Source organism: Galendromus occidentalis, unplaced genomic scaffold (assembly GCF_000255335.2).
Source record: "Galendromus occidentalis unplaced genomic scaffold, Mocc_1.1 scf7180000077539, whole genome shotgun sequence".
Lineage (NCBI taxonomy): Eukaryota > Metazoa > Arthropoda > Arachnida > Mesostigmata > Phytoseiidae > Galendromus > Galendromus occidentalis.
In genome coordinates, this window is record NW_003805527.1 from 66,621 (window position 1) to 94,563 (window position 27,943).

Sequence of the window (27,943 nt, forward strand, 5' to 3'; positions counted from 1 at the left end):
GAGAAAGAGTGGCCGTTCATCAGTGGACATCAGTAACAAATGACGAAGGAAGAGATGATCAAAATTTAGATGTGCTGGATGTATTCCGGATTGAGAAACGAGAATCCTTGGAATTCGGTTTGATCGAGGTTCATCATGAATAGCTTATCCGTCGGCGTTAGGTCAACCTTCTCACTTGTGAACTGTTTGTCGAAATTCGAGACATCCTTACGATGTTTCTGAAATTCAAATGCGAGTTAAGGGGAGACTCCAGAATTCAGAACGAGTAGGGGATCGATGGATCGAATCAGAATCCCCGGACAGAGCATTTGGGAGCGTTTCGAGCAGCGCTCCTTCTCTGGGTTTCCTTCCGTCGGGACTGACTGAGTGGTAGTTTCGTGCAAAGCGGATGCAGCAGCAAATTTTGCAAGACCTACTGTTAGACTTAAATTCTAGCTACACATCCGAAACTCTACTCTTGAGAACATCTGCTGGAATCCGATTTCCGCGCTCTGACCTTGCGCTGTCGAGCGACGAGCTTTGTCTCTGGGGGGAGTGCTGATTTCACGATCAGATTTCACTTTCCCCTGAGCCCTCCGTAACGATGGCGACATGCTTTTGGAATGAGGGAGAAACTGGGATTTATTCAACACAGTCTCTGTGTCTATACTCACGTGAACTATCTCGGAAGAAACAACGACGATGAAGTTTTCAAATTTTCCTATCTATTGACATGTATGGTCCTCTCTGCCTCAAGTATTTGCCTTACGTCGCGATGGTGAGCCTCGATTGATAAGCGAACTCGCACTCCCGGCTCTCGGTCTTCTTGCTCGATGAGGTTGAAGAATTGATCGAACCTCCCAGGAATTCGGCGAAAGAAATGATGTGGCCCGACCTCTCCTTCTCCGACCGACAGACCGTTCAATCCCGACCCGACAGGTCCAAAACAGACCCACGTCAGGAGAAGCCCACAGTTGATGTACTCGAGAGGAATGCATCCGTTCGCGACAAAGACCGGACAGCACCGGACAAGTCTGCTCTTCCCGGTTGTAGATCGACGCACGAATGCTATTCAATGAGGGCTTCCTCAGACCGGATATGGAGATGACAGTACGCTAACAAGACTCAGAGGACTCGTTATCGTCAGGTTAGATAAGCAATCTTCCTGCAGGTCTTCGAACAAATCTCCAGGACCCTTCTGTCTCATCGGGGCTCGAGCTCGACTCAAGCGGCCCCGCCGCGCAGAACTTTCTTGAATGAGAACTAGACTTCTCAGCCCATGCGAGCAGGTTCGACTCAGAAGTCGGGCGGCATCCTTCCCTTCTCTTCGTCCGTCCATCCTTCCGTCCGTCGTCATATCCACCGATCAAATCGATTCTCTAAAGCTTGATGAGTATTTCTCCCCTACGACCGAGGCGCTGTGATGGCACAAAGGAGATGACAAAGATGAAGGAAGCTCAAAGGTCAAACAGCCCACGGACAATTCGCACTCAATGAACTGTCAAATGAATCTCATCACACCAGAACTTGAAAACCGCGACGGAATGAATGGGGAGTATGAAGACAGGGAAACCGAAGATGCGATAAGGCGACGAAGCTGTAGAGGAATAATATTCGTTGACCGAGCGACTCGGTGACTTGAGACCGGAATAACCCAGCAGGTTGACTCGAAGATTGCTCAGATGACTCCCAGGTCGACCACCGATTTGTCCTTGGTCATCACTTCGGGAATAGAGACACTCCTTCGAAGTGGGGATTGACATAGTCGAAGCCTTCGAACCCGAGCCCTTGCGCTGCCTCCATGACCTGCTTGTCCGCGCAGCTAAGTTTAACATCCGCTTTTCTGAAGTGCTCGTCGAAGTTCTCCGCTTTTCGCGCGTCGTTCTGTAAGCAATCGTTTGAGAGACTTTCTTGATTGGAAAACGCGCGCGCGAACCTTCCCAAGTTGCTCCTTCAGACAGATCGTACCCGCAGATGAGAAGATCAAGGTTCCCTCTGAACCTACGGGGAGACGCCGAGTTTTCGAGAACTGCAGCCCGATGCTCTCTGGGCACGAACGAGTCAATCTCACCAGTGCCGGAGGAAGCTGATGCGCTCTTGCACGAGCCTTCCACAAAATAGCGTATCGATCCCGCAGGAAAGTCGCCAATCAGTCGCGCTCCATCCCGGGACTTTACGACTCAGCACCCCGCTCCCGCAAGGGAACCCTTACCCACTCCGGTGGGAAAGGCGGAATTCTCAATCCGGGTTCCGCGTCGTATCCACCGGATGAGAACGCGGAAGGGGATGGCAGGTTTCGGATCGATGCGTCGGAGCCATCGATTTCAATCAAGATGTTCTCGAGAAAAATTACAAGCGTGTTCACTACGCGTCAAAATGCCACACTGACAAAGCATAGACTCCGCTAAAAAAAAATCTCAAAAATCTCAAAACTTCGCCAACTACTCAAAACGCAAGCAGCTGGAAGACAAAAAAAAATTGCCACATCACGGATTGCATTCTCTCTCAAAATTGCGTGGGTGGGGAGAAAGGGGGGCGCGGTCCAGGCGGCGACTTTCGTCACCTAGTGGAGAGGAATGCGATCCGACGGAGCATCGAGACAAAAACAGCGGAGAAAGCCACGAATCAAAACTCGTAAACACAGTCAAGTCAAACACTCGCACGAAAACCTTCTCTCTAAACAGAAGTTGCGTCGACTGTTACGTAGGGACTCTTCTGACATCTGGCAACTTGGTACGGCTACCGGAAAAAGCAACATAGGTTGGTACGCTCTATACGCGCTAAGCACATCGAGGCAGCATGCGTTTCCGCAAGTATTCCAACTCATAGATTCCGGACATGCTTATCTCAAATCAGAGGATGGGGAATAGCGGAATACTCACGATTCTGGGCTTGAAGGGCGGCTGTACTTCACGGTTTTCAATTTTGTGCCAGTCGATTCTTCGGAAGAACGGGTGGTTTCGGACATCCTCTTCCCCCGAATGCGCCCCGCAGCCCAGCCGTTTCTGTGGGTTCTTCTGCAGGAAACCCTTACAAATCTCCTTCGCTTCCTTCGATAGCGCCTATTCCGATGGAGATTAGATTAGGAATCAGCTTCTCTACAGCGGAGTTCGGTCTCCAACCAATGGCGCTATCGACGTGTCTCATCAGCTACTACAGCAAGCGTAGGTACCTCTGGGGACTGGAACGTCTGGCTCATTTGCTCTGAATCTCAGCGGGAAGAGGATCTTCCGCGAATCGGAGTTGTATTCGGACTCACCTTGGGATAGGAAACGTTGTGGTCTGTGATGGAGGCGAAAAGTTCTTCTTCGTCTTCGCCATCAAACGGCGGCTGGCCAACCAACATTTCGTACAAAAGAACACCGTAGGCCCACCAATCCACCGATTTCCCATAAGGCTGATAAAGGATGATCTGGAAAAAATAAACAATCTCGTTTCAGGAATTATCTGAATCTTCCCCGCATTATGATGAAGAAAGACCAATAGGATTCTCTCCCTCCTCAATCGAGAATCCTGAGCAGCGTTTGACGAACCGAACATTACTGAACTTTGGGAACAGGCTCTTTTTCGAGCAGCGTGGACTTGATTCCAGGATCGTCTGATTTCCCTGGAGATGGAAAAGGGATCGATTCCTGCTCCTCTTTGATAGGTTGTTCCGGAAACTCGCCGCTTGGCGATTCGCTAGCAACAGCAGCCCGGCTGAGGGATACGTCGCAGTATGGATGCCATTCTTAGTTTTAGGCGAGCCCGAGCCGCATTCCGAAGGGCTGTGTTTATTCATCTCTAGGAGATGCGCGGCGAAAGAATCCCGAGTGGGGAGACAGCGCGGGGACTCTCAATCTCTCGACTGTACCCCGGACATATTCCGACTGAGTCGTAGACCTTCGGCTCCTTACCTCACTTTGGCGGATGCTCTCCGAGCGCCCCCAACCGAAAGGAAAAACACATTCCACTACGCGCCATTTATCACCGCTCCTAGCTCGTATGAAACACATCCGGGGTGCCAGCAGTGGTGACGCCACCGCCTCAGGAGAGGAGTCTCGACCCGCTATTTGCCCAAGAATAACATAAGGTTCAGCGGACGCCGAATGGAGTTTCTTTATGTCTTCCGTTTCGAATGACTTTCTCAGTGATGCGGTCAAGTCATTCACCTGTCCCTGCCCCGACCTCGTCATATTTCTTTTTCTTTTGAGGAATGATAACTTCCATTCGCCGCTCTTTAGTCGAACACCGGATATGGTGCTCGCTAGGGACATTGAAAGTCCGTGCTACGTCCTCACCGAAAATGGACACTCGCATTCATGGTTGACGTCGGTCTTTCTGTGTCCCGGAGGAGAGGTAATATTCCCGATGAAATAATCGCAAGTACTCTCTCTTTTGCTTCGTTTCTTACATTAGCGCAAATACGCCTCAAGCTGCTCCCCAATCATGACAATCTCCTTCCTGGTTGCACTCGGTATTTCCGGGAATTCTTCGTCAACCGGGGGAAGCTCATTGAGTATACGAACGAAGTTCGGGGATGCAATTTTTGATCGAACGGCCTCATTCATTCTCGGAACACTGAGGTTCTAGGCCAATCTGTGCCTCGTCGGGTATCCGTGAACTGTGCAATTCATGATAGTGTACTCATGATAGAAAAGTTCTCAGACACCCAACGCATTGCTTCTCTCAAAGACGAGGATTCTGATTCGATTGAGCAGTAGCCTTGTACATGCCGCAAAGAGAATCAAGGTGTGGGCGGCGTCTCCACAGCTCCCTCTGTGTCGGGAAGCACCTTGGTTCACGCCTAAAAGCTCGTGATTGTTGGGGAAGTCCAGCTTTAGACTCGACAAAACCTTCTTCACGACTTTGCTGTTCACCGATGGCAGGGCTGAAGGTATACGTATAGTTGTTGAGGTCGTCACAGGATCCGGCTCCCTGTATGAAGGGGTACAAAGGCACAGTCCCAAGAGCAAAAGGTCTCAAAAATCATCGTTATCAACGATTTCATCGGTTAAGCGTGAGGATCATGGTTCTTTTCCATGAGTGAGATCGGGATGCCGTCCTGTCGCGCTGCCCTATCAGACACTGAGTTCTTCGGGGGGCTGTCCTCGGTGACGAGATCCGGAGGCTTGACGCAGTCGAAATCCCTTCCCGAAAGTTCGAGCACCGAAACGATGAAATCTTGTTTTCCATATTCTCCTCGACAAGGGACCTGTCCATCTCGAATCGTAGCTCGTTGACGGAATTCTCGGGGTTCCACTCGGTCGTGTCTTGCGCTCAGCACGTGGAATATTGGGCTTTTGAAAACTCATTTCTCGCGGGTCCATTGATGTTCTTGTGAATTCCCATGAGCTCATCTTCCCACTCGACGTGGTCGAGCTCCGACGAGAGGCTTCGTGAGAGCGAGCTCTTCACGTCGATGGAGCCGACTGGCAGGTCATGGAGTTGTGAAGATAAAAGCTTGTCCCCGATGGGCGGTGAGACGACACGCAAAGCAGTCACGCTTTGTTACACAATCTCATTCGAATTCTTCTTCTCTGTGATTTCCCTTCCTCTCGCAAGATTCTCGACGCCGTAACGCCAGACATCGCTGCTCCGGTTCAATCGGAACGCCTCGCGCGGCCGCAGTGAATATCGCGATACGGGTATCTAGCGGACGCATTCACTGCCTCGAGCTCCGGGCCGCTTCGCCGGAACATACATCTTGTCGGAGATTCAACGGCTCGAACGTATGTATGTATGTAGGTACCGTCGAGCGAGTCGATCCTCGAATGACTCCACGCCGACGCGAGTCAGTGTGAAGTCTGCTGCTGCTGCTGCTTTTCGGAATATCTATATCTGCTGCTCCCAAGACGTGTAGCTGCACGGATTTCAATTCGAGTTCGGAATCAGAGGTGAAAACCCTACTTACTTCAGGTGCGATGTAGTCTGGAGTTCCACAGAACGTTTTGGTGGTCGTATCTCCGAGAATACCTTCTTTGCACATGCCGAAATCAGCGATTTTTATGTGACCGTCCTGATCGAGTAGGACGTTGTCGAGTTTGAGATCTCGGTAGATTATCCCTCGCGCATGTAGGAAGAACAGCCCGATGGCGATTTCCGCTGCATAGAAGCTGAAATGTGCCAATTCATCAGATTGTGTAACCTTTCAGCCAAACGGTGGCGCTCTGTGGACCGACGAAGCTTTCGCTGCGACAGCGGTCAACAGTAGAGCGGCTTCCGGAGGCCGGCACTATCGCCGAAGCCTTGATTAGGACAGGGAAAAGGGACGAATACGAGGGAAACGCGGACTGCTCCACTCACACGGCGACAGGTTCCTTGAATTTTCCGCACTGTTGAATCTGGAACATTAGGTCACCGCCGTTGATGTATTCCATGACGAAGTACAATCTCTCCATGGTTTGGAAACACGAGTGGAGCTGTACCAGGAAGGGCGGCTTACGGGAGAGCGCCAAGACACGCTTCTCAACCATTGCACACTCGACGTCATCATCCTGCAAGATAAAAGGGGAACAAACGCGTCAGCTTCAAATTATTCACAAGCTCTCATGCTCGGCTGCGGTTTGTATGTCGTACGTGTGGCATCGTCGGCGACGGAGCTCGCGTTCCCTCACCGTATCGATATTTATCTTCCCCTCTTGCCCCTCTCTCTCTACAGCTCTCGAGCTTCGACTCAACAAAGTGAATGTTCGCGAGACCCTCGACAGCTCGAAGTATCATCACCCCGTTATGTGAACCGTTTGTGTAACGTTTTTTCCGACTTATACGATTCCACCGCGGATTCTGGCGCGCTTGATTCTGCCGCTTGACTCTCCTTGAATCCGGGGGGAATTCGAACGGGGAGGAATCCGAGGACCTTCGCTCGATGATCGGGCTCGGAAGGTCATTCCCTGCGACTCACTCAGACCCCATTAAGTCAACCCAGCATCGGGCTCGTCACAAGGGCGCCGATGCTGGAGATGACGAGCCGTTGTTGAGGTTCCTCTGACCCGAGCGGGATCGCGGGAAATCGCCCTGAGTTCGCGCGCTGTGTCTGGTTTTGACAAGACCTCATCCAGAATGACACGCGCTTCAGATGTAGACCGCATTCGACAGGTTCCCCGAAACCCACGCCGGGGTCGACCTCCGCGTTCATCAATCAGTCCGAAGTATGAAAGGAACTTCCGATATCTCGCTCTGTCACGGTATTGTCCCGCGATGCGAGTGCTCAGATACTCTCGAACATTCCGATATCGTGGGCGTCCCTCCACGCACGGCTGAAGGTCATCGCATGAATGGCTGCTCCGGGTTTTTCAACTCGGAACGGCGGGTTTTTGAACGAATCGGAGCTCAGCCGAGGCTCTGCGGAATTCGAAGATCTCCGAAAATATTACGATGCCCCGTGACGCCGAGTGGAATCTGAACACGGAACGCATCGGTGTCCGTCAAATATTCATCCACCAGTTACCGCAATGTATGAATGATCCGAACACGGGAGTTTTTCCCGATGCACTGAGCGTGACAATACGCCTCTTCGAATGTTCGAAAACCGTTTGTGAAGGAGCAAAGTATGGGTCTCTCAAAACGCGCGGAATTCTTTCCCTCTAGCGATTCCCATTGAGAGATGGACTGCTCAGAGACGTCTCCAATAGTGCGGCTTTCGAGGCTCTTCCACAGCGAGTTTGCACTCGGCGAATCCAAACCGGACGTCGAGCAGGAAGCGACGCGTCGCTTCGGTTGCAGAGGTCCCGATGAAATCAACGGAGCACAGGCTCGACTTAGATGCCTCGCTCCGTCCTAGTGAATCCCGATTCTGGGCATCGATCCCGTGTAGATTCAATCCCTCACGGTGCGGTGCTAAGGACTATTTCCAGCTAGAGGGCTCGTCTTTCGGATTCTCAAGCTCTGCTTCCCGGGGTGATGCAAGTTCAACCCATTATTTCCGGAGGATCTGAGCTCTACGGAGAAAGTACGAAGATTCGACCTATCGTCGTCCCGAGGAGACGAAATCAAAGAACACAACTGAGAGCGATTACAGGTAATTTGGGGCCACGTGTCGCGAGCCTCGCTCTTCCTGTAAATTTCGAGTCGCCTCGTTGCCCGGAGGCCTAGAACGCTGTGTGAATGCCTTCACCCACGACAACTTGGCCCACCTGCTTCTAATTCTGGGAAATGGTGCTCCCAATGGCTCGATAACTTCATTAGTGTCATCGGCAGGACATGAACGATGACATACTGATGCCACGGGCTCCGAATCCCGCAAACCTTGTGTTTGACGTGGATCAGAGCCCCGAAGAACATCGGACAGCGTCGTTTGACGCAGCCTAAGATCCACCGAGGAGGCCCGGGAGATTCAGGGTTCGGCGTCTGGCACCGGATGAAGCTGTCGAAGGGCGTTCCCCACAGCGGAAATCTTTTTATTGGGGTAAGCTCCCTGTGAGACCGGGAGCCAAAACTCCAAGGATGGGAGTCGGCTAGCTAGGGAACTAGCTCGCTGGAAAGAATATTGAAAGGAGGAGCTCGGACGTAGCCAAGCGGATTGGGCAGAAAATATCTCACCACGAATAAATGACTTTCATAAGCCAGAAGGCGGAAGGAACTTAGCCAGGCACCGACCGAATAAGGCTGACTCACCTGAATGATGATATCCTTTTTGAGAATCTTTATGGCGTAGAGTTCGTCGGTGCCTTTCCGTTCGGCGAGCATGACTTTCCCGAACGAGCCTTTCCCAAGCACCATGAGAAAATTGAAGTCGGAGGCGCGAATGACATCGCCTCCCTTGCCGCCCTCCCCACTCACAGCACTGTCTTTGCCGTCTTTGTCTCCTGCCGACCGATCCCTGTCGGTCTGACGGATGCCGGTGGACGTCTTGTCTTTCGAGGTTGTTGTCAGACGAGTCTGAAAGAGAGTATATGAAACCGTCTGAAGTGAACATCGTCCCTCCGATGACACTGTGACACCGCGCGAAATCGACCAGTTGTCAGCCCCGGAAAAAAACGCCCCGGGGAATCCGGAGCTCCGTATATCCCTCCAGAAAAGCCGAACGCCTAGTCTCCGGAACACTCCCGGATAAATAGCTTCCAGGTCTCATTCCTCTCTGTCGTCGCTTCCTGTACCTCTGTCCTCCATTTTGTCTACGTGCCGACAAGCGAGAGGAACACCCTCAGCTGCTCACCAAGATTCCTCGAGCCATTCTGTCCGTGCCCAATCAATCGAGCAGGAGAAAACAGAGTTCCCCTCACGGCAGTTTCATGAGTTCCATGAATGCTAATCCGCTTACGGACCTGCTCGCTCGTCTACGCTGAAGAGGCGACGTCCCGCTCGGATGCCCATACACGGGACCGTGATGCACTAAGCGTGAAGCCTGCTCCCGTGAGGAATATTCATGACGCGTTCGCCAGGAGAGTCATCTTCGCACCGAGAGATGGGCGAAGAGCGTCGGGGCGGGACGGAAGGGAAAAAACTTGGTTCATTGAAGAACAATGAGGGGAACACTTCTCAACGGAGGGCAAATCTCCATGTTGGCGAAGGACCCCTCCGAGGCTCAATTTACAATTCTCTCGCGGCGGAATTCTCACATTTTGACTTTGAAGGAGCTCCGGGGGGAGAAAACTATTTCGCAATGGAATCGATTCCGGAATTTGTTGGAGAGGGAGAGCGCCAGGAAATTCGAGAATCATTCGACACATGGTGCTCGATGACGGAGTCGCTTCAGCCCCGCTCTGATTCCATCAGATGAATGGCCCGCCTGACAGATGAGATCGCATTCATTGGATCTTGAGTCTCTTGTCCCGCTCACGAACAATTTCACAAATCCTCGAGATTAGATGATTAGGGGATGACCCGTGGCTGACCAGAGTACAGAATTTCCACAGAGAGGTCGGTGGAAGACGCCCGAACAGCGATCGTTGGGAGGCGGAACGCTATGTCGCAGCTCCGACCTCCTCCTACTTATCACTGACGGCCATTGGCGAATTGTTACAACAATCACGTTTGCGGCGTTGGCGGCTTCCCGTACCGCTTGGCTTGCCGTTGCTCTTTCGACGGCGAACGTCCGTCGTCCCTCGGGATGGGGGACGGGGGCTAATGTCGTTGGGGAGGGGGACGGGGGGAGAGCAGCCACGGGTAGGAAAGCATGCGAAAAAGCTTGCGAAGCCCGGAACGAAAATGCAAATCACGAGTGAGATCACGTCGGACGCGTCTGGACGCAACGCTCTATAACGAAGCCAGGACCGTGCAGGTGAACTTCGAAACGTCCTCCTCCGGATGATGTCGAAAAAGCTCGCAAGGACAACAAGTCTCCCCATGGCGGCGGTGGCAGGAATTCGCTGCAATAGCGCCTCACCGCAGTCGACAGGAGGAAGTGCACGTCTGGGTACCGTACAAGGTGGAGACGGAGTGGTTTCTTTAAGACGGGGAGGTGTGGAGAGCAATGAGACCGCGAAAGGAGAAGGAATAAGGAAGAAAAGCAAATCCGCCTCGGTCTGGCAAATCGAGTTTGCTTTCCGGGTTCCGCTCCGAGTGAAGTTGGAGCTGTATTCCAATTTCATTATCCCTCTGCTCACTCGAGCTGAGACGCATTACTCCAGCTTCGCAGACAATCGTCTGGTCTGTGCCCTCTCTCTGATTCTTTCGCCTCGAGCAGTATCTATTTGAGCGAGGCTCTTCAAAAAAGTTGTCCAGTGACGCGACCGTCTACCTCTTGCTGTCCGGCCGCTTACACTCAGAAGTCGCTGCGCGATTGAAGTCTCGCCTCAGTCGATCTTGATTGCGAAGTGTACAATGTTCCCCCAATATCAACTTCCCTGCCGGAGAATTCCTCAGTTTTTCCGTCGAGAACTCCGAACATCATGTATTCAACGCGGTTTCGGCGGAGGAGTTTGCATCGACAGAAAACGGCAAGATTTATACATCAGCCGATAGAGGGGCTCGGGCCGACAGGGTCGCGACCCCCATGGGACGAGCTCATTCCCCCCGCGTGGAGCTCGTCCTCTATCGCTTGAGCCCCGACCAGAGAACTCCGCTCCAAGACTGTATTCATGATGTTCGGAGCTCTACCATGAGGCCTCAGGTTCCTCGGGAAACCGCCGGTCTCAGGAGCATCAGAAACATCCTTCTATATTCGTTTCGGCCGTTCGAACAGCCGGGATAATGACATCCACCACGGGGCTAGACCCGCTCCGGAGTCCGCCGCGCAAGTCGATTGAATAAATTATCAGGGTAATATCGTGGCGTCATCAGGCTAGACTGAGTTTTGACGAGCGAACCGCGGAACTTTGTTGGGAGAAAATGAGCAAGCCTCCGAGAGACCCGTGGAAAACTCAGCGGAAACTTCTTACCTTGAGCTGTCCCGCCACGTCGTCGTCCGGAGGCACGGGCACATTGTAGTATTCGCCTTCCTCTTGTGTAAGCAGTTTGAACCATCCCTCGGCGGGGGACTTGAGAATCTCGGAGATGCCAAAGGATAGCGATCCCATGAAGTCATTTCTCGAGGTTCGGTCCCAGTCCCAAACTTCAACCAACAATCGTCGGTCTTTGTCTTCCGCTTTCAGGTCTCTGGAAAAACGTTGATTCGTAAAATTAGAACACAGGAAGAATATCCGACGAATCGAGCACGATCTCAGCGGTTCGGGAACTTTTTAGCGGAGAGCAATCAGAGAGGACGTCGCCGTCGTCGGAGGGAAAAATGTTGATGAGAGAAGCCCGACAAGGTGCCCATATGTTTTTCGTTTCGAGATTCGGCGGAGTTGAAAAGCTTGATTTCTGCACGGATTTGCTCAAATCTCACGGAACTCTGATCAATTTGAGCGGACCGAGCGTCCGTGATAAATTAGGGCTTCGATCTCGAGAAAATCCACAAGCGGAATCAAGAACTTATTTTCGTATGTTCGGAGGATTTCTCTTGTCGATCGTCGCTCACCGACTGAGCTCTGAGGTAGTATTTTGCAAAGGAGCAGGACGGGAATGTATCAAAGAAGTCTCTACTGCGTAGCGAAGCCACCAGCCGATTCCTAAAGTATAAACTTTTCACTGATCTAGGGTTTCCAGGAAGAGTTCCATGATCAAAGTGTCACGGATTCGACCTTGGAATTTTATTCACCGCGGATCCGGCTGTCATTGGGATGAAGCGGGGGAGGAGGGAGGGGGAATTCCAAAGTTCGGATCTGCGTGTCTCATCGCTCAGCTTCTAATTAAAGAATCTACCGTAACTCCGCCACGCCTCTCCTCGTCGTTCTCGAGAGCCCACGACGCGACGCCGACGTCTTGAGTCACGGATACCTCCCATGGTCTCTTCTTCACCCACGCAGTACAGAAAAGCTCCGAGTTCAACGGGATCGAATAAAGATTCCCCCGCAATAATTTGTATGCTGAAAGCTTCGTCTCGGATTCGCGAAGTTTTGATAATATCGGCTCGATCGCTAGACCGATAGCTTGCCAGAGGAGTCGACATCGACAGAACTGGGATGTCCCACATCAATATACCTCCCCATGCGATTCGAGAAATCTTTGTGCTCATGAGAGCTTTGTCGTCTGCTCATAGACGACTCCCGAATATGCCCGGCCGACCCGTGGAGCCTTTCCTGGCTCGGTCGAGGATCCGACGAGCAGCACTCATTCGGACATCGAAATTGTTCGGGAGCTCGTTCGGAGATCAGATCTCCGACAGGAGCTCCCAGCGATGCGGCGCAGAGCCTTCAATATTCGTTGAGATCTATAAGTTCGAGTCTCCTCGAGGCTTGGCTCGAGACTCCGAGCAAGGCCCTTGAATCGCTGATTACTCCACGGTGGAGTTCAGTCAATCGGGGGTCCAGCTCCATATCAAGTATGTCGCTCAGATGGGTCCGAACTTTTGGTTTCGGATATCGCATGTGTTGTGCTTCGTTTCGTGTGTTGTGTCCACGCCCAACGACTCGAGAGCCCCTTCACTTACGGAGCACGCTACGTCCGCACAGACGAGAGAATCGGTGACCGAGAGGGTTTATCGAAAATCTCGGATATTGTTGGTCGCGAGCTGCCCCCGGGATTTCCCAGCCCGTTCTTCCCGGGGAGAACTACTAGGAACAAGTTTCCCGACAGAACTTCCTCTATATGAAAAAGAGTTAGCGAGGGAGCAGGGGCTCAAAGCAAGTTTTACGCTCCGCGAATGAGCTCAAAAACAGCTTGTTGAGTAAGTAAGTCAGAAGCCAGCCGGCTAATAGGAACGAGCAAGGACGAAGTTGAATCTCCAAGGACGGGCCGCTCCCTGTTCATGTCTGCTTGCGTGTTCAACGGCGTCGCCGAGTGACTGCTTGGACGATGAAAGCTCAACTAGTGTAGTCCGGCGCTGCTTCCCAACGTTGATGCTTCGGTACTCTGCGACCAAGACATTGCCACGATACGGATGTGAAGTTGTGCGAATGCAGAAGGATAAAAAATATATCCCCATGAGGGCGAAGCTCATCGTCGACGATGTACCCGCCGGCTGCGGGTAATCCTGCTCGGAGCAGTCCTCGCAAGAATGCCTGGACCGTGGTCATGGTGGTTGTGGTGAACTACCATACTCGCCGTTGTATGGTTAAGTTGCTCCGAAACGCGCCGGATAGGAATTCAAGCTAACGACGCCGACGCTGGCGGGGTCGGCCAGCTTATAACTCTGCGTAGTGTCAGACAAGGCTGCTGTTATGAGCTCCAGTCCGAACCAACTAGGAGCCGTTTCATTTACTGCTAGGAGACCGGTTCCCTCGCGACAGGGCCCGGAACTGTCCTTCTCCTCCCAGTTCCCATGTAGCCGCGACCACGATTTCTGAGAATCGCTGTCGATACAGACCTTGTGCTCCGGTTTCTTCGGAGCCTTTCCAAAATCTAGAGGATTCCGACCCGATGGAGTTCTGACACGGGAGGAGCAACGACTAGCGGTCGACAGGAGAAAATCGAAGGGACAGATGCGGTTGACGGCGGAAACACCGAACCAGGAATGTGGGCGTCATCGTACACGGGGGTGGTACTCACAAGTTGATGATTTCATTCCACTCTGGGTTGAGGTTGGCTTTGATGGTCTTGGTCTTCCGTTTGACTGAGTCTCCACTTTCAGGAATCAACTTCAGTTTGACGTAGGGATCCGATAGCCCATTCGGATCCATCGGAATCAGGTTTCTGGCTCGTTTAACTTCTATTTGCAATTTGTTGTTCTGGGCAGACACCTGTAGAATGAGAGCACGTCGGGTGAGGTGAGCATATCGAGACGCTCCGACAAAATCATGTTCCCCGAGCAGTCCGTATCGACGTTATGTCCCCGGAGGTCGGGGCATCGAGAGAGTATTAGCTAACGATGGGTCGTTCCCGGAACATTCCCCGAAGAGTTCAGCATGCTTCCTACGCTAGTTATCGCGTCGTCAACGAATATATTTCCCTTCATTTTCGAGTGCGGCGTTCAATTACCGAGATGCGAGCTCGAAGGCATGGTACCTCGACATCCACCCCTCGCCGACCTACCACGAAAGTCGCCCCTGAGCTATTCGTTCTCGGTGAATACAGGTTCGGGAAGTTGAACGAGCTCGCTCGGCGTCGGAAGTGACCGCTAGCGGTCAAACCACCTGCCGCCGAGCAATCCATCCGGGGCCATCTATAAGCATAGGGCCCACCCTACCAAGCCGGCTTGCGAGCCCTAATGATGGCCGTCAGGGGCTTCTAGGCCTTCGCAAGCCAAGCTTTGTTTGGTGCTTCAGAATTTCGGCGACGAAACTTTTTCTCACCTTGAGATCAATCCGGCCTCTGCGCTCGGTGTGATCGCATCCGCAGAGGTTCGGAACACTTTCCTGACACCTTTTGTGGACGTTCATGTCGCAAGCTTTGCATTTCAAGCCCTGCAAAGAGAGTTTTTCCCCTTTATTGAAACTTTTCCGGTGTTTGTTGTGAGTTGTGACGAGTCTGAGCTCTGGGACGAGAACAAAACAAAGTCGGAACCTCCGATGACTCGATCCATTATTAGATCAGCGATAATAAAGAGAACTTGGTTTCGAACGTTTCGATCCGACGTCGTTCATTCTGGCGGACGGACAACATCCGGCCAGCCTTCATCCGAAGGTGATTGATTACCGTCTCTCCTTGGGGATCTATGCTCGAATCGATGCGAGACTCAAAAGTTTCACCGATTCAGGAATCTAGATGGATCCATCAAGTCGAGATCCGGTCCCTGCAGCGAGTCTTCATTTACCTCTCCAATAAGTTCTCACGGAGCAGGTCGTTGAGCTCATTCCACTCCATAAGATAGGGTTACCAGAGTCGGAGGTGGGACCGCTCGAGGTCGAAAACGTTTGACGATGGGAACCGAAGCGAGCCGTAATTCCAGTGCGGCAGCATGCGGTATTCTCGCTTCCGCGCATTCGAGGGAATACGCTCAGAGGAGGCTGGTATAAGCACACAAAAACGCTCACCTGATGGATGAGCCCATAGAGTAATGAGCCGCAATGATCGCAGAAAGTCGGACTTGTGTAGGTGGTTACCACAAACTGGTGTTTTGTCCTCTGGTCGTCTGAGTCGACGCCCTTGTCGGCTCCCGGACATTTGAAGGTTACGAATTCGTGGCATCGTTTATGTACTACGAAGCTGCAAACTGAAAAGCAAACAAAAGGGGTCACTGAGTCTTGAAGTGGCTATTTCATTCAGAATCCCGGCCGAGTCTGTCCGTGTTTCCACTCATCCAGCAGCCGATGATTGATTGGCTCAGTGGCCAAGTCAACTCGTTAGTGCGGCAAGGGATGCGAGAACATCGTCTACCTAATCTGGTTCGCTACCCATGGAAGCAGAAGCTCCCTTTCCGTCTTCCCGCGGTGCAGACAGCCGGCGGCCGGACTAACAGTGGGCTTGATGACGGACGTTCTGGGCACGAATCGAAGAGGACGCAAGCAATCAGGAGCGTCCTCAAAAACAGAGCCCATCAATCGTCTTCTTCAGGTCCCCGTGTGGTCCCTCCCCACCGTTCACTCCAAGACCGTTCCGATGAGCTCGTCTTTTGTCCCTAATCCGTGTGTTCGCTCGAGGACATTCCTACGGGAGAAATCCAAGTCAAGAAGCTTGGTATTTCCCTGAGGTTTTACCATAGCTCGACATTTCACCCCCCCCCTCATTCCGCTCGCATCCCCTCCTGAGCAGTTGGGAAATTGTCTTGCCTATGCCCCGGTACAGCGGAGCCTTACATTTCCGCTATAGTCGGTTGCTTCCAACGAGGGAATAGCGCCGAGGCGATGCCCGATACCGAGTCCTTCAGAGCCGAGGGTTCGTCAGTCTTCCGGCGCGAATTCCGAGAAACGCATTTACGCCAACACGTGAGTCTTTGAGTTCCGTCTGAACGGATGCTCTTCCTCATTAATCGTATCCATGAGCTGCCTGATCATCTCTGGTGATCATCGATTAGTTCCCGAGCACGCCTCCAATAGCTACCGCAACATGGCCTAGAGTCTCGGTGGTAGAACTTAGTTTCACCATTTAGCTTTGGCTCAAGGACTTCTAGAGAGGAACATCGATCTCCCCAAAAATGTCAACATAAAGCCCCAGCAGCCATCACAAAGAGCCCAGAGCTTACATATCTTGCAACCGAGAACGCCATGAGCAGAACGATTGCGAATGGTTCGACAGCTCAAGGAGGGCCCCAGGGCCTCGGTGTCAGGATGCAGAGAATGTTCACTGGAGCTTGTGAGCTCTGCTTCTAGCTGCAAGCCTGCGATTTCTTCCCGCACGGCAAACCCTGAGGTAAACCTCGAGAGAAACAGGAAAGCGGTGAACTTGCCGAAACTTCTGCGAGGGACGCGGCTCGGATTTTCTCTTCTCCCCTCCCGGATTGCAATATAGGCGGAATTTCCGAAAGTCTTATCCTCTCACTGGGCAGGGTTGACGGTCAAGTGTCGTGATTGTCGGCTACGAGATATCTCGACGAGGACTTTCCCGAAGTCGACTCAGCCTCATCGACGTGAAAGGAAAAAATGATATATGGCTGGCATCTCCACGCTCCTTTTCGGGCCTTAATCCCATTAGGCCGCCAAGTGCTCCTCAGCCTTGAGGTTCCATTGTACGTGACAGCCAATCATGACGGGATGAGTTCTTGGATTCCGGCAGGACATTCCAGCGACCACAGAGTTCCTTGCAATGTCATGATCATTATCACCCCTTCTACATCATATCGACAATGCGAAGATCCGGGCTTGACGGTATAATAGCTTGTCGCAGAGCGTCGGTATGTCTCGCATCGGAACCCACGGATGCTTCGCATGGCGGATCAGCGACAGACGACCGATGGAGCCCTCCCCAGAAGAGCTGGAGCAGGCCTCCCTTAGAAATCGGACAGTTCCATAGAAGACTTCCGATGTGCTCCACCCTCGAACTGCCGACTGTTCGAAAAATAGCGTATCGATCGAGGTTTGAGACTTTAATCGAACGATGACGGATTCACCGCGTGGGCTCACCAGACAAAATAATTGCTTTTCGGCGAATTGTGAGTGAGGCATTGTGAGCTCGATTCGACGTTTACAACGACCGAGACCTCCGTTTTCTCTTTGACCAGCGATGTACCCGGTTAGCAATGTTGTCATTAACATTTTCTCATTGTCGACAGGCCGTGCGTCGCTCTACTTTCTAGTATTGCTTTCCGTATTCTGCAGAGAAACTCCGTAGAAAATACGGAGACGAATTTCAAAGGAAAGCGGGTGGGCATCTCACTCATTTGGGACCAGGGACCGAAACTCGGGTCCATAGGGAAACTTCAAGCGATCTTCTATGTAGCTCAACACGTCCTGAGTTTCGGGGATCAAACATTTCTCATAACAGTGTGCCTTCCGCCCATTCAGCGAGAGACGGCCAACTAAGATGGAGGATTCCATGCCGGGAATGATCTATAAATAGTTGGTGTGGAAACGTGGATCAAAAGTAGAACGAGTTAGCATAGACCGTGACGTCCGCCAGGCTTGATGCCACGAGCAGCTTCCCATGAGGTATTTTGAGACCCTATCGAATGGAGGGCCATGGTCAGCTGGGACTCAGCCCGAGAAGGCTTTCCTGCTAGATAGATATGCGAGTGTATGTCCCAAAAAGATCGGTAATCATCCGTCGAGTTTTCCGTTTCTCTCTTCCCCATCGAAAAGGAACTCTCCGATTCATCCAAGATAAAACGCGGGAGTGGACGATCGCATCGAACCGAGAAGAGCCTTTGCGGATGCACGTAAGTCGGAGGCGACTGCGATTGCACGCCGGCGAGGGATGGCGTTGGCAACGACGCACGCTGCCAGCGCAACGTTATGCGCAGCTGGCGGGAGAAGCATTATTGGAATTAGATTTCGACGGAGCTGGAAACGCATCGTAATGCTTCAGCGCACACAAAGTTTGTCTGCTCGTAAATAAGGACTGCCGTACGCTCCAAGCGTTACTTGACTCCTCACTCCGACCGTTAGTCGTAAAAGACATCGTGCAAGGTGACTCCATGATGGCTCCTCCGTTTATTTTTTTCCGATGCGATTTCCCCGTACAGATGGCTCGATTCTTGCCACTCTTCTATTTGCACCAGGTCAGATCGCCTTAGCCGCTGAGTGACCTGAGTGACCCCGCTTTTTCCGTCATCCGATCTTCTCCACATCTCCACGCTATACCCCGAACGGAGCACTGAGCGGCAGCACTAGCACAGGAGTGAGGACGCGTTGTTCCGAAGTCGTCAAAGAGACAAAGTCTCCCTGACAACGACAGGGACGCTTGCTTGACCCGACTGCAACCATCAGGTCTCGGGGTGGCGAGACCCAGCCCCCATTCAATCGATTAGGGCTCGTATAAGTCCGAATAACGTTTGAGTTGTGGTCTCTCCGTTGAGAAGTTTTCACAATCCGGATGGATTTGGGCTCCCATTTAAGCCGATTCACTAGGATGGCTGCTCGTCAAATAATCGTCTTCCATTCCCTCATCAGAGCACCAGAAGGCCTCATTGATTGAAAGGGTCTAGATCCCGAGCCGTGCGGCTCTGATCGATTCAAGGCCGCTTTAGGCGTCCGGGCACAATCGGGAGGAAACGTTTAGCAGAGCAGCAAGCGACACTCGACTGGACTACCGACCGACCTGAGAGAAGAGAGCAGGATAGGGGGGGATGGTAGGAGAGATCATGCGATCGATGTAAGTCGAGTCTATTCAGGGCCTCCGAACGCCGAGTTCCAGCGATTTTGGAGGAGAATCAACGGCTTCGATAGGAGTATGTACAACTGGCCTTGTGCGGAACAAGATCAGCGAACTTGCCCGATCACCCGATCTAGTGCCAGCAGCGGCGGCTGTGACGTGCCGCTAGCAGCTTCCTGCGTTCTCTCCTCCCATCGACAGGAGTCAATATTCTGAATCTTGGGAGATTATCCCTCTGTCCCGCCGCTACTTCCAAGATCCCCTGTAGACCGCCGCCCGGCGCGCCAGTGGACCGAGAGGCTGATTGACTCTTTCGCTCAATATTGATCTTCCCTAAAATATTCTACAACGACCGCGTTCTTGCGCTCGATCCCGCTCAAGACCCGCTGCGGCCGAGTCGACTTTTCTCGTTACCTTCAAAGTTTCGACATCAATAAGTCTTTTCCCGCTCCCGAGCGAGGGGAACTCTGTGGCTGAGGCTGAGTGAAATTCAAGAGAATGCCTATGTGTCGGGCGGGCACGTCGCATATAATTCCCATGAAAACGAGAGTTCGTTCAACTGAGCGAAATGGGGGACTAAAGCTGCAGCTTCCGGATATTTATACATATGTGGAGTCTGTGCGGCAGTCAGGTATACCGGACAAGATCAGAGTTTTCCCCGATTGCACCTTCTTTCTCCGGAACCTCTTAGAGAGTTCATCTCAAGTTCTTTTCCGTTCTGAGAACAAACAGCCCATCGAGGCGGGGAGACTCTAGTCCGAACGTCCGCGACCGATCGATCAATGCCGATTGTACGTAGTTGAGGACGTGCCTCGTCCGCATTCGATCGGGTGAATTACTACCTTCGAATCTCAGTGTCGGATATGAACAAGAAACGGATGCCGTGCTTTGGATGTGTTTAAGGTATTGTTTCCGCTTGACAACGATTAACACCGGGCTCCGGTCGAAGAGGAAGTGAACGCCCACGTGCGTGTAGAGATGTATTGTTCGAGTATAACCTGCATAACGTGTATGTTCTGGGCGTGCGACGAACGGAAGGCGTTCAACAAATTGGGGCCGAGACTGCGTCGGGCGGACCGAATTGGAACGGCTGCTCTAGCCCACCACGACGATTCTCGGCACGCCACGGCCGGCATGTGTATGCAGGCACGCTATTTGCGAAACTTCGACGCCGCAAGGAACCTTCATGGGTCCTAGTCCTCGTAGTCGTCGCTCGCGGGGAAGAAGCCGATAAACCAACTAGCGTTCTCCGAGCGCGGGACGAAGCCTGCGAGTCGGATCTGCAAACAGATTCCGTCTTCCATAGAATGAGAGGATTCCCGATGATCCACAACACCGATGTCGTGGCGCCCATCGGCCCATATCGAGAAGAACTTTTGAGTCAGCACTGGGCTCGTTATCAGCACGAGGGATCGAAGCCACTACTGATTCCCTTTGATGGCGAGCCACGGTGGCTTGCGAGTCGGTGCGTCGTTAATGTGCTTTATTCGTTTCCTATTCTCCTCCGGGGGAAGAATGACGTCTTGCGAGGCAATGTCCTGCATCGCAGAATGGTCGTTACCGGTTCCGCGTCCATAGAGAAGGAGCTCGCAGGCCTATTATGACCGCCGTGTGCGACTTTTATTATGAGAATGCTCCTCTAGGACTACCTGCTCAACATTCTGGAAAACAACTACGACGGCGCGATGTCTAGAAATATCACTATGCAGATCACTACGACTGCGGCGGGCACATTCCGCCGACTTACCGTAGCTGCTAGGAAGACTCACGACTCGTAAAACGCGTTTCCATCCAGGGAGTAGAGAGGTCGAATGTGACCGCGGAGCTAGAACCTCAAGCCGTCCAATGTCTTGTGACGCAGCGCCGCTGTGATTAAGCGGGGGCGAGAATACTTTCGCGTAACGTCCCATTTGAGAGGATGGGGCTCACGGGCATCGAAGTGAGGGCAACACACGTGAATATTTGCGATCGCTCATAAATAATTTTCTGGGAAGTAAGAGACGCTGCGCCGGTCGCATCGTTCTCGAAGGGCTTCATTTTCTCCGCTTTTCTAATTTTCGTCCGCCTCCCTCCACGGCACCAAGGTCTGTTCCGCAAGTTGGCGTAACGTTTTCCCCAAGCTCTTCTTCCCAAGCTTCTCGCGTATCGGAGACACCCGGATCGCGTTCGACAGGTGGGCGAACGCACGCAGTACAGCGCCCTCGAGATATGCTGTTGCCACTGCCTGCCGATCTCTGAATGGACCCTCGAGCGGAGTCCGCCCCCGTGCATCCGCAGACCGTACTTAATGTGGCGTGACGGATAGGTCACGCTCTGACGTATCTGTTGAACGGAGTGGAGCCTACTACAAGGTGGTCGAGCATCCTGCCGGCTCCGTACCATAATTCGCACTGACGCGTCAGTGCCGCTCGGAGTGGCACCAGACCCGTCTCTGAAGGAGGAAAAAAATGCTGGGGAGCTTGCGACGGAAACGAAGCGAAAGATCAAAAAGTAATTTACTTTTTCTTCATTCCTGCTGTGCCCCGTCCAGTCGCTGACGCTCCCACGACTCCGACCCCCTGAGTACTTCAAGGTCACAGGCAGAGTACACGGGATGGATCTACTTCGACCGCTTCTGGCTCTTCTTAGGCTCCGATGTCTGCCCCGCGAGAATAGCCGACCCACATCGGGAATCATCGGTCTCGTACCGGCCCGGAGCCTCCGGCGGGTCGTGAGACGGAGCTCTTTGTTCCGAGGGACGTGTTGAGCTTTCAGTCCGTAGCTCCCGGCGACGTATCGGTGCACAGGATGTCAATTGCTTCGACGACTTGTCCTCGTCGACTAGTTAAAGCCTACGACCCGACCGAGCAAGTGTCGCTCAATCATATGTTCCGACTAGGAATAGGACTCCGGCAACGATACTCTGTTCCCGGTCCAGGCTCGTCACTCGGGACCGATAAGCCACCACAGACGCGCAACCTAACGCGGCTCGGCTGCCGATGAGTGGTGTAAGACAGGTCGGATTTCCACGCTTGACGTAGGAATATTCGTTCACTCACCTTGGCACTGGTATCCCTGTTTTCCGAAGCCCCTGAAATTCGAGATGTGGACGCTTAGAATTGTCAGACGCAAGATCAGACACAACACATGATACGAGAGCAGGGTTGAAAGAACTTTTCCTTCATCGTTCTCGACGGAGAACGGCCTCCGGTTTTTTTTCCAGTCTCATTCACATTTGGTTCGGGAAACCTCGCTGAATCTGTTCAGAGAGGCGGAACTGAAGTAGGTACTTTTTGAGTGGCCTATTCAAGGTATAATTACGTCTTTGTTCGAAAATTGCTATTCTCGGATTCCGCCCGACCGCACGGAAGCGAGCCAACTGATGATGGAGGAACGAAATCGCTGTTCGGATGAGCTGGGAAACACCCCGCCATCTGGCTCTGATGGTAACAGAATGATTCATCATCTATCGAGTTCTAATGGACGCATTTTCGGGCTTCTGGTTGCGAGCTCGGGTCGAGAGCCCCTATGCATCGGCTAACGCAGGGAGGCTGCTTTCTGTTCGTTCATCACTACTCGTGTGGTTGGGAGCGGAAAAAAATGGGAACGCTCCCAAAGCCTCTATGACTGCGATCCGCGAGGCTGCTCGACGGCCTGTCGGACGCACCTATTTTTCACCATTCAGCCAAGTTAGCAATGTCTTTCGCGGCGTTTGTACGGCTGCCGACGCAGACGGAGCGCTGATGGTTCTTTTCCTCGGCGTGAAAGAGGAGCTCTTTTTCTGCCACCTCGGCTCTCGTTTGTGTAGACCTTTTTGCCAATTTTATGGGGGCATAAAGAATGTCATTACGGCTGGAACATCGTCCGTGTTTAGCTGGAGTCGTTGCGCAGCCCAACGTGCCTGTCGAGCAATGGCTTTAGGGCCACGTCGTAAATCAGCTGATCTCTCCGAGAATACTTCTATTATTTTTAATTTCAGGACGAAGACGCCGGGAAGGCGAAGCAAGACGAGGGGATTCTTCTCACTCAGATGCCTTCCCGAGCTTCCGAACCCTCAATCTAAAGATCATTCGCATTCGACGAAGCGTGGCGGAAAAACATCGTTCGCCCGGCTACATCGGAGAGCCGGAAGCATCTTCAGTCGTCACGGGAAACCGACGTAGCGTCCGTCTCTCGTTATCCCTACAATTATTCCGTTCATCGCGATTGCCATCGGACCAACGGCAGATTTTGGGCAAAGGTACATACCTGAAATCTCCGCGGAAATAGTATTATGAGTCTCTCTTCACTTCAGCGAGAAAAACAGGAAATTATCAGCCGGACTGTACGTGCCAGGACATCGAGTCTAAGGATTTAGCGAACTAGGAGAGTCTACCCCTCGCGTTCGTGGAACACCGTCTCTCCAAGATTCGAGAATCAGTCTTTATTCGTGATTGAGCCTAAAATCCTCGGCTCTACGACGACATTGGGGGGATGATACGACAATATGACGATCACAGCCCGATACTGACGGTTAAAACCCGCTGCCGAACGGCGCAGACTCCAGCGTTGAACCGCACGGGAGTCGAGGTGCGTCAGCCCTATCGAGGCTACGCTCGATATTTGACTACACCCCTGAGTAGCGCCTCGAGCAGACCGACATCAACGGCTGTAGATAGCCGCCGCGTACAGTGGTCGATCGGGGATTAGAATTTTGTTTGGAGTTCTGCAAAAAAAAAACGACCGAGAAGGATCCCTCAGAGGTCTAAAAATAATTCTGCAATCAGGCAAATCCGGCCCTTCCCGACGAGCGCTACCCTTCGAAACGCTCGTCGTCGTGCTTCCCGAAGTGAGCTTGTTTTGAATATTGTGAGATGCTCCCTCGTGCGAGTGGTATTGCTACCACAAAGAAAGACTTGCACGTCCATGAATGAGGCAGCTGCTGTTGCTGCTGCTGCTAGAACCCACAGTGGGAGCAATATGCAAATTCGCGGGAGATCTCAAAACGAAACCAGAAAGAGCCAATCGAGACTCTCGCAACAATCGCCTTCGCTTCGGCTCCTAGGGCGTCTACTTTCGTCACCATCTTCCACCACATGCACATCTCTCCTTCTGCAAGCCTTGCCAAACCGTCTTGCCCGCATGAGGGGGGATCCGCTCCGACGACAACTAGAACAACAACCTTCCGTTGTCGTCGTTTCCTTTCCATGGATCCCGGCATTGTCCGACCCGACCTTGGCTTGTTGGCTGCCGGCATATCTCGTTGTTGCTCGCCTGGCCGGCACGCGATGATGACGAAAACGACGACCGGACTTCCTCCTTCGCCGATTCTACGTAGAGTCTGATGCCGAGCCATCGAGTCTACCGCCTTTGCGGGCTTGCCTGTGTATTTATTTTGTCTTTGTGTCCCCTCAGAGTAGACCCGGGAATCCGACTTTGATTAATGATCGGCCTTCTATTTCTGCCACCAGAATTGCCAACAACAACCGCTACTTCAAACGACCTAACCACCGGAGCCGTCTCGAACCATCAACAACGTTGCACCGCGCGAAGAAACTTCCAGTCAGTCACTAGAAGTTGATGACCGACTTGTTCCTTAGACGCTCAATTTACTTCCGAATACAGAGAACGACTCAGAGATCCGAATCTCAACAGCGGTCCGGGGCTCCGCCGAGCTCTTTTGCACCCGCTTTCAGAGAGAAAAACAACAGCCAGTTCAAAATTCGGGAAGAGGATCCAGTCGGATCATTTCGTGCTCTTTGTGCCCGGAGCTACTTTCGGAAGGAAGTCTTCCACAATTAAGAAGAGTATCCCCCATCGGTGATGTTTGAGAGCTCCCGCTTCAAAAAACACCCTCCTAATGACCTTGCATTCCTAGAACTTTGAGCATAGCCTGAGCTTCCGAACAGAAACGTCCTGCTGAGGGGGTCCACTCCAAGCTGAGAACGAATGAAAGAGTATCTGATGCGATATCTCAGGCTGAGAAAGAGCTCCCCGAGCGGTACACTGCGCTGCTGGGGAACGGCGACTGACCACAAAGCATTAGACGCGACACAAGCGTGAAATATTCACAACTTTTGTCTCGGGAGTTTCTGTTGAGAGGGGTTTTGTCACTGCAATCCTCTAGACGGCATGGGAAACGGCACTTCTTACCCCTCACTGACGAGCCCGGCTTTTGTTCAGGGGTCGGAAGCGCGGGCTCCTAAAGCAATTCCTCGATCCGTTTGTATTGGACGAGTTTTCGTCAGTTACTCGGAGAAATCCGTCGGTGCGTGACGAACCTGATGAGCTAATTTTCCCTGAGGTCGAGGAAGACATGTTCTCTCGCAAATGGGTTCATCTCTCCGATCCGCTCTTCCAACACGGAATCTTTGTCGCTCCATCAGAAGCTCAAACGGCCGAGAATTTCACACACCACACTTGGAAAAGATAAGTCCACGATAGTATCAATGATCCTCTATCTGTCCCTGTGCGGACTCGTCCTGAAGGCTGAATTGCGGGAAGAGGATTCCAGTCCGAAGAGCTCCGATATCGACTCAGGATTCAAGAATTCCATCGAAATCGGGAAGGATAAATTTCGAGGGCGACGAAATTCAAAGAAGTTCCATCTACCGGTGGCCCTCAGCGGAATATGTTCTGAGGAAAGCTGCCTCCGCCGCAGTCAGCGAGCCGCATGTCGGCACTGCTGGCCAGAGCCGATGCGATTCAACAGAGCGAGCGATCCTGGAGCGCCCGATTCTGTGATGGATCATCCTCATGATTGAGCGTCATGAGATCGTCGGAAATTCCGCGGGGATGACAAGATTGTGCCTAGTAGCCTTGGCCGGACAGCACGTCGATGCTTCGAGCTCTCTACTGCCTCAGATCGTCACAGTGATCCATACGGGAGACATTTCTGTTCTCGAAAATCCTCCGGCGGCGCACGAGGGAGTAATCGTGGAAGCCGTGAGGGAGAACGCGGCTTGGCGACGCTTGATCGTGCTGAGGACCGCATCAGCTGCTGATGGGGCATCTGAAGGATTTCTGCGACTGCCTGCTTTCCCCAGTCATCCGTAGCTCTCCACGAAAAAGGTGCGCAGGAAAAAGAAGGGTCTTTCGAGAGGAACGTTACGACTTCTGATTCCCCGCTTCCCGAGGAGAAGCGCATGGAGCCAGTCACAAAAGCAGAGAAGGGGAACGATGCGTTGAGCGAGTCCTACGCAAAGATCTGAGAAAGTACGGGAGCGCGCGTCATCGTCAGGAGATGATGGTATTCATTCTGAGGTGAGCGAGTGGAAGTATTCTGTTTTCCGCTGGAGAAAGGGAATCCAAAAACCGCTTCACCGAATATGAATGATGGCTGCGGAGAGCAACCGACGACGGAATGAAGGAAAGCTCAGTGGAATCGAGAAGAGTTTCAGGAGAATGGCACCCATCTCGAGAGGTCTTGAAGCGCGAGTCAGAAAGACTTAACCGACACGCAGCGAGAAAAACACGACTTATCATTGCGTCCAAGGCTCTCCGAGAATGCTCCCTCGAGCTCAAGAACACCGGAACCCCTCACCTGGAATCTTAGTGCAATTTCGACGGTCTTTAGGGAGTTTCGAGCTGTGCCAGTCGCTGCCAGCGGAATGGTGCTCCGAATCCCGAGCATTCCTGAGAATGCCAAGCCCTCGGCATATTCAACAGCTATGCAGATGGAATCAATACGGAATCGCATCCTGAATCCTCCCCTGCTTCCTACTGGAAGTCAAGACAATACATGTCTCGATTCGCATGAAGGAACCCCCGAAACTCCACTCGTCCCCATGCGCCCTAGCGATTGTCTGACTCGTTGTCCGTGCCTTCTCGGTGGCATACAAAATTGCACCGCAAATATAGAATGTGGAGGAATGACGCCCCTTTGACCTCTAGGAAAAAAAATCGTTTGATCGGCAACTTGCGAGGTCTCGATTTCTTCCTGCTGCGAGCTCCCATCGATTTACGATTGCCCCAGACCTCGAGTGGCCAAGGTACGCGGGAATATCCCCGAAGAGTAATTAGACTCTTGTTGGATATCGATGATTTTCCGTCGGTATCCCGACCAAAGAGGAAGAGGTCCCCGGAAAGGCTGGAATGTAGGCTGACCAACGCTTTGCTGCTCCCTTCGAAGTCTCACACTGTGCCGGTTACCTCCGGGTATCCTACTTGAGAAATTACCATTTGTATAAACAAATAATTTCGCTCATACTCCACTATGCTTAGAAGCGTCCGGAGTAGGATCAGAGCCGACGTGAAGCCTACTCGATCGGGATACTTCAAATTTTCCGCCAGCGTCGAATCTGTTCTAAAGAACCTTTTTCCTATTCGCGATTGGTTGCCCAAGAGCGCAGTCTGTTGGTGGACATGCCCCAGCTGGAGTTGACTGACGGAAACAAATCGAAACAGCGGCTTTGGATCAGAAGCAGGAATCGCATCAATACCAAATCAGCGTTTCGAAAATAATGATACACTGCTGAATTTTCAGCCATTTCTCTCCGCTCCGTTCCGACAGCCGGCCATCACCGCTTATGCTGTTGCTACAGCTCCGACGCGCTCCCGGAAGGGTTCGATTCCTTTCCCAGCGAAAACGACTGAATGGGTAAACCTCTGAGAGCACCTGGAGGCCATTCTTCCAAGCAAAAAGTTCTCCTCCCATCCGCAGAAGGGCCGTCTGACGGTATCAGAGTTCTCGAAAGTTTCTGAGATCGTGTTTTCTCTACAAGAAAGAGGAAGAACCTCCACCAGAGATGGGGGCGGATACCTCTTGGAGGAGCTTCCGAGCATTGACTCACCAAATGAAATCCTTGCAATGAGAGCAGAACGTTGGCTGTTTGAAAAAGCGCGGCAGGAACTTGTGGTCTTTGACGACGAAGACATTTTTCTTTTTGAGAGCTCCCTTTCGGGCGCGTGAACGGAAGCC

At 52.3% G+C, this 27,943-nt stretch overlaps 1 protein-coding gene across 1 annotated transcript; it reads right to left on the bottom strand.

Moving 5' to 3' along the window:
• Window positions 1-65: 65 nt before the first annotated feature.
• Pkc53E (Protein C kinase 53E) lies at window positions 66-27,943 on the bottom strand. The gene is made up of 12 exons (XM_018641492.2): window positions 27,816-27,943; window positions 22,104-22,135; window positions 15,354-15,532; window positions 14,673-14,783; window positions 13,930-14,120; window positions 11,280-11,496; window positions 8,575-8,838; window positions 6,265-6,455; window positions 5,873-6,074; window positions 3,239-3,391; window positions 2,862-3,041; window positions 66-218 (listed from the first exon to the last, which is right to left on the bottom strand). The coding sequence occupies exons 4-12, from the start codon at window positions 14,757-14,759 to the stop codon at window positions 66-68; spliced, it is 1,638 nt and encodes a 545-aa protein (XP_018497008.1). The 5' UTR covers window positions 14,760-14,783; window positions 15,354-15,532; window positions 22,104-22,135; window positions 27,816-27,943.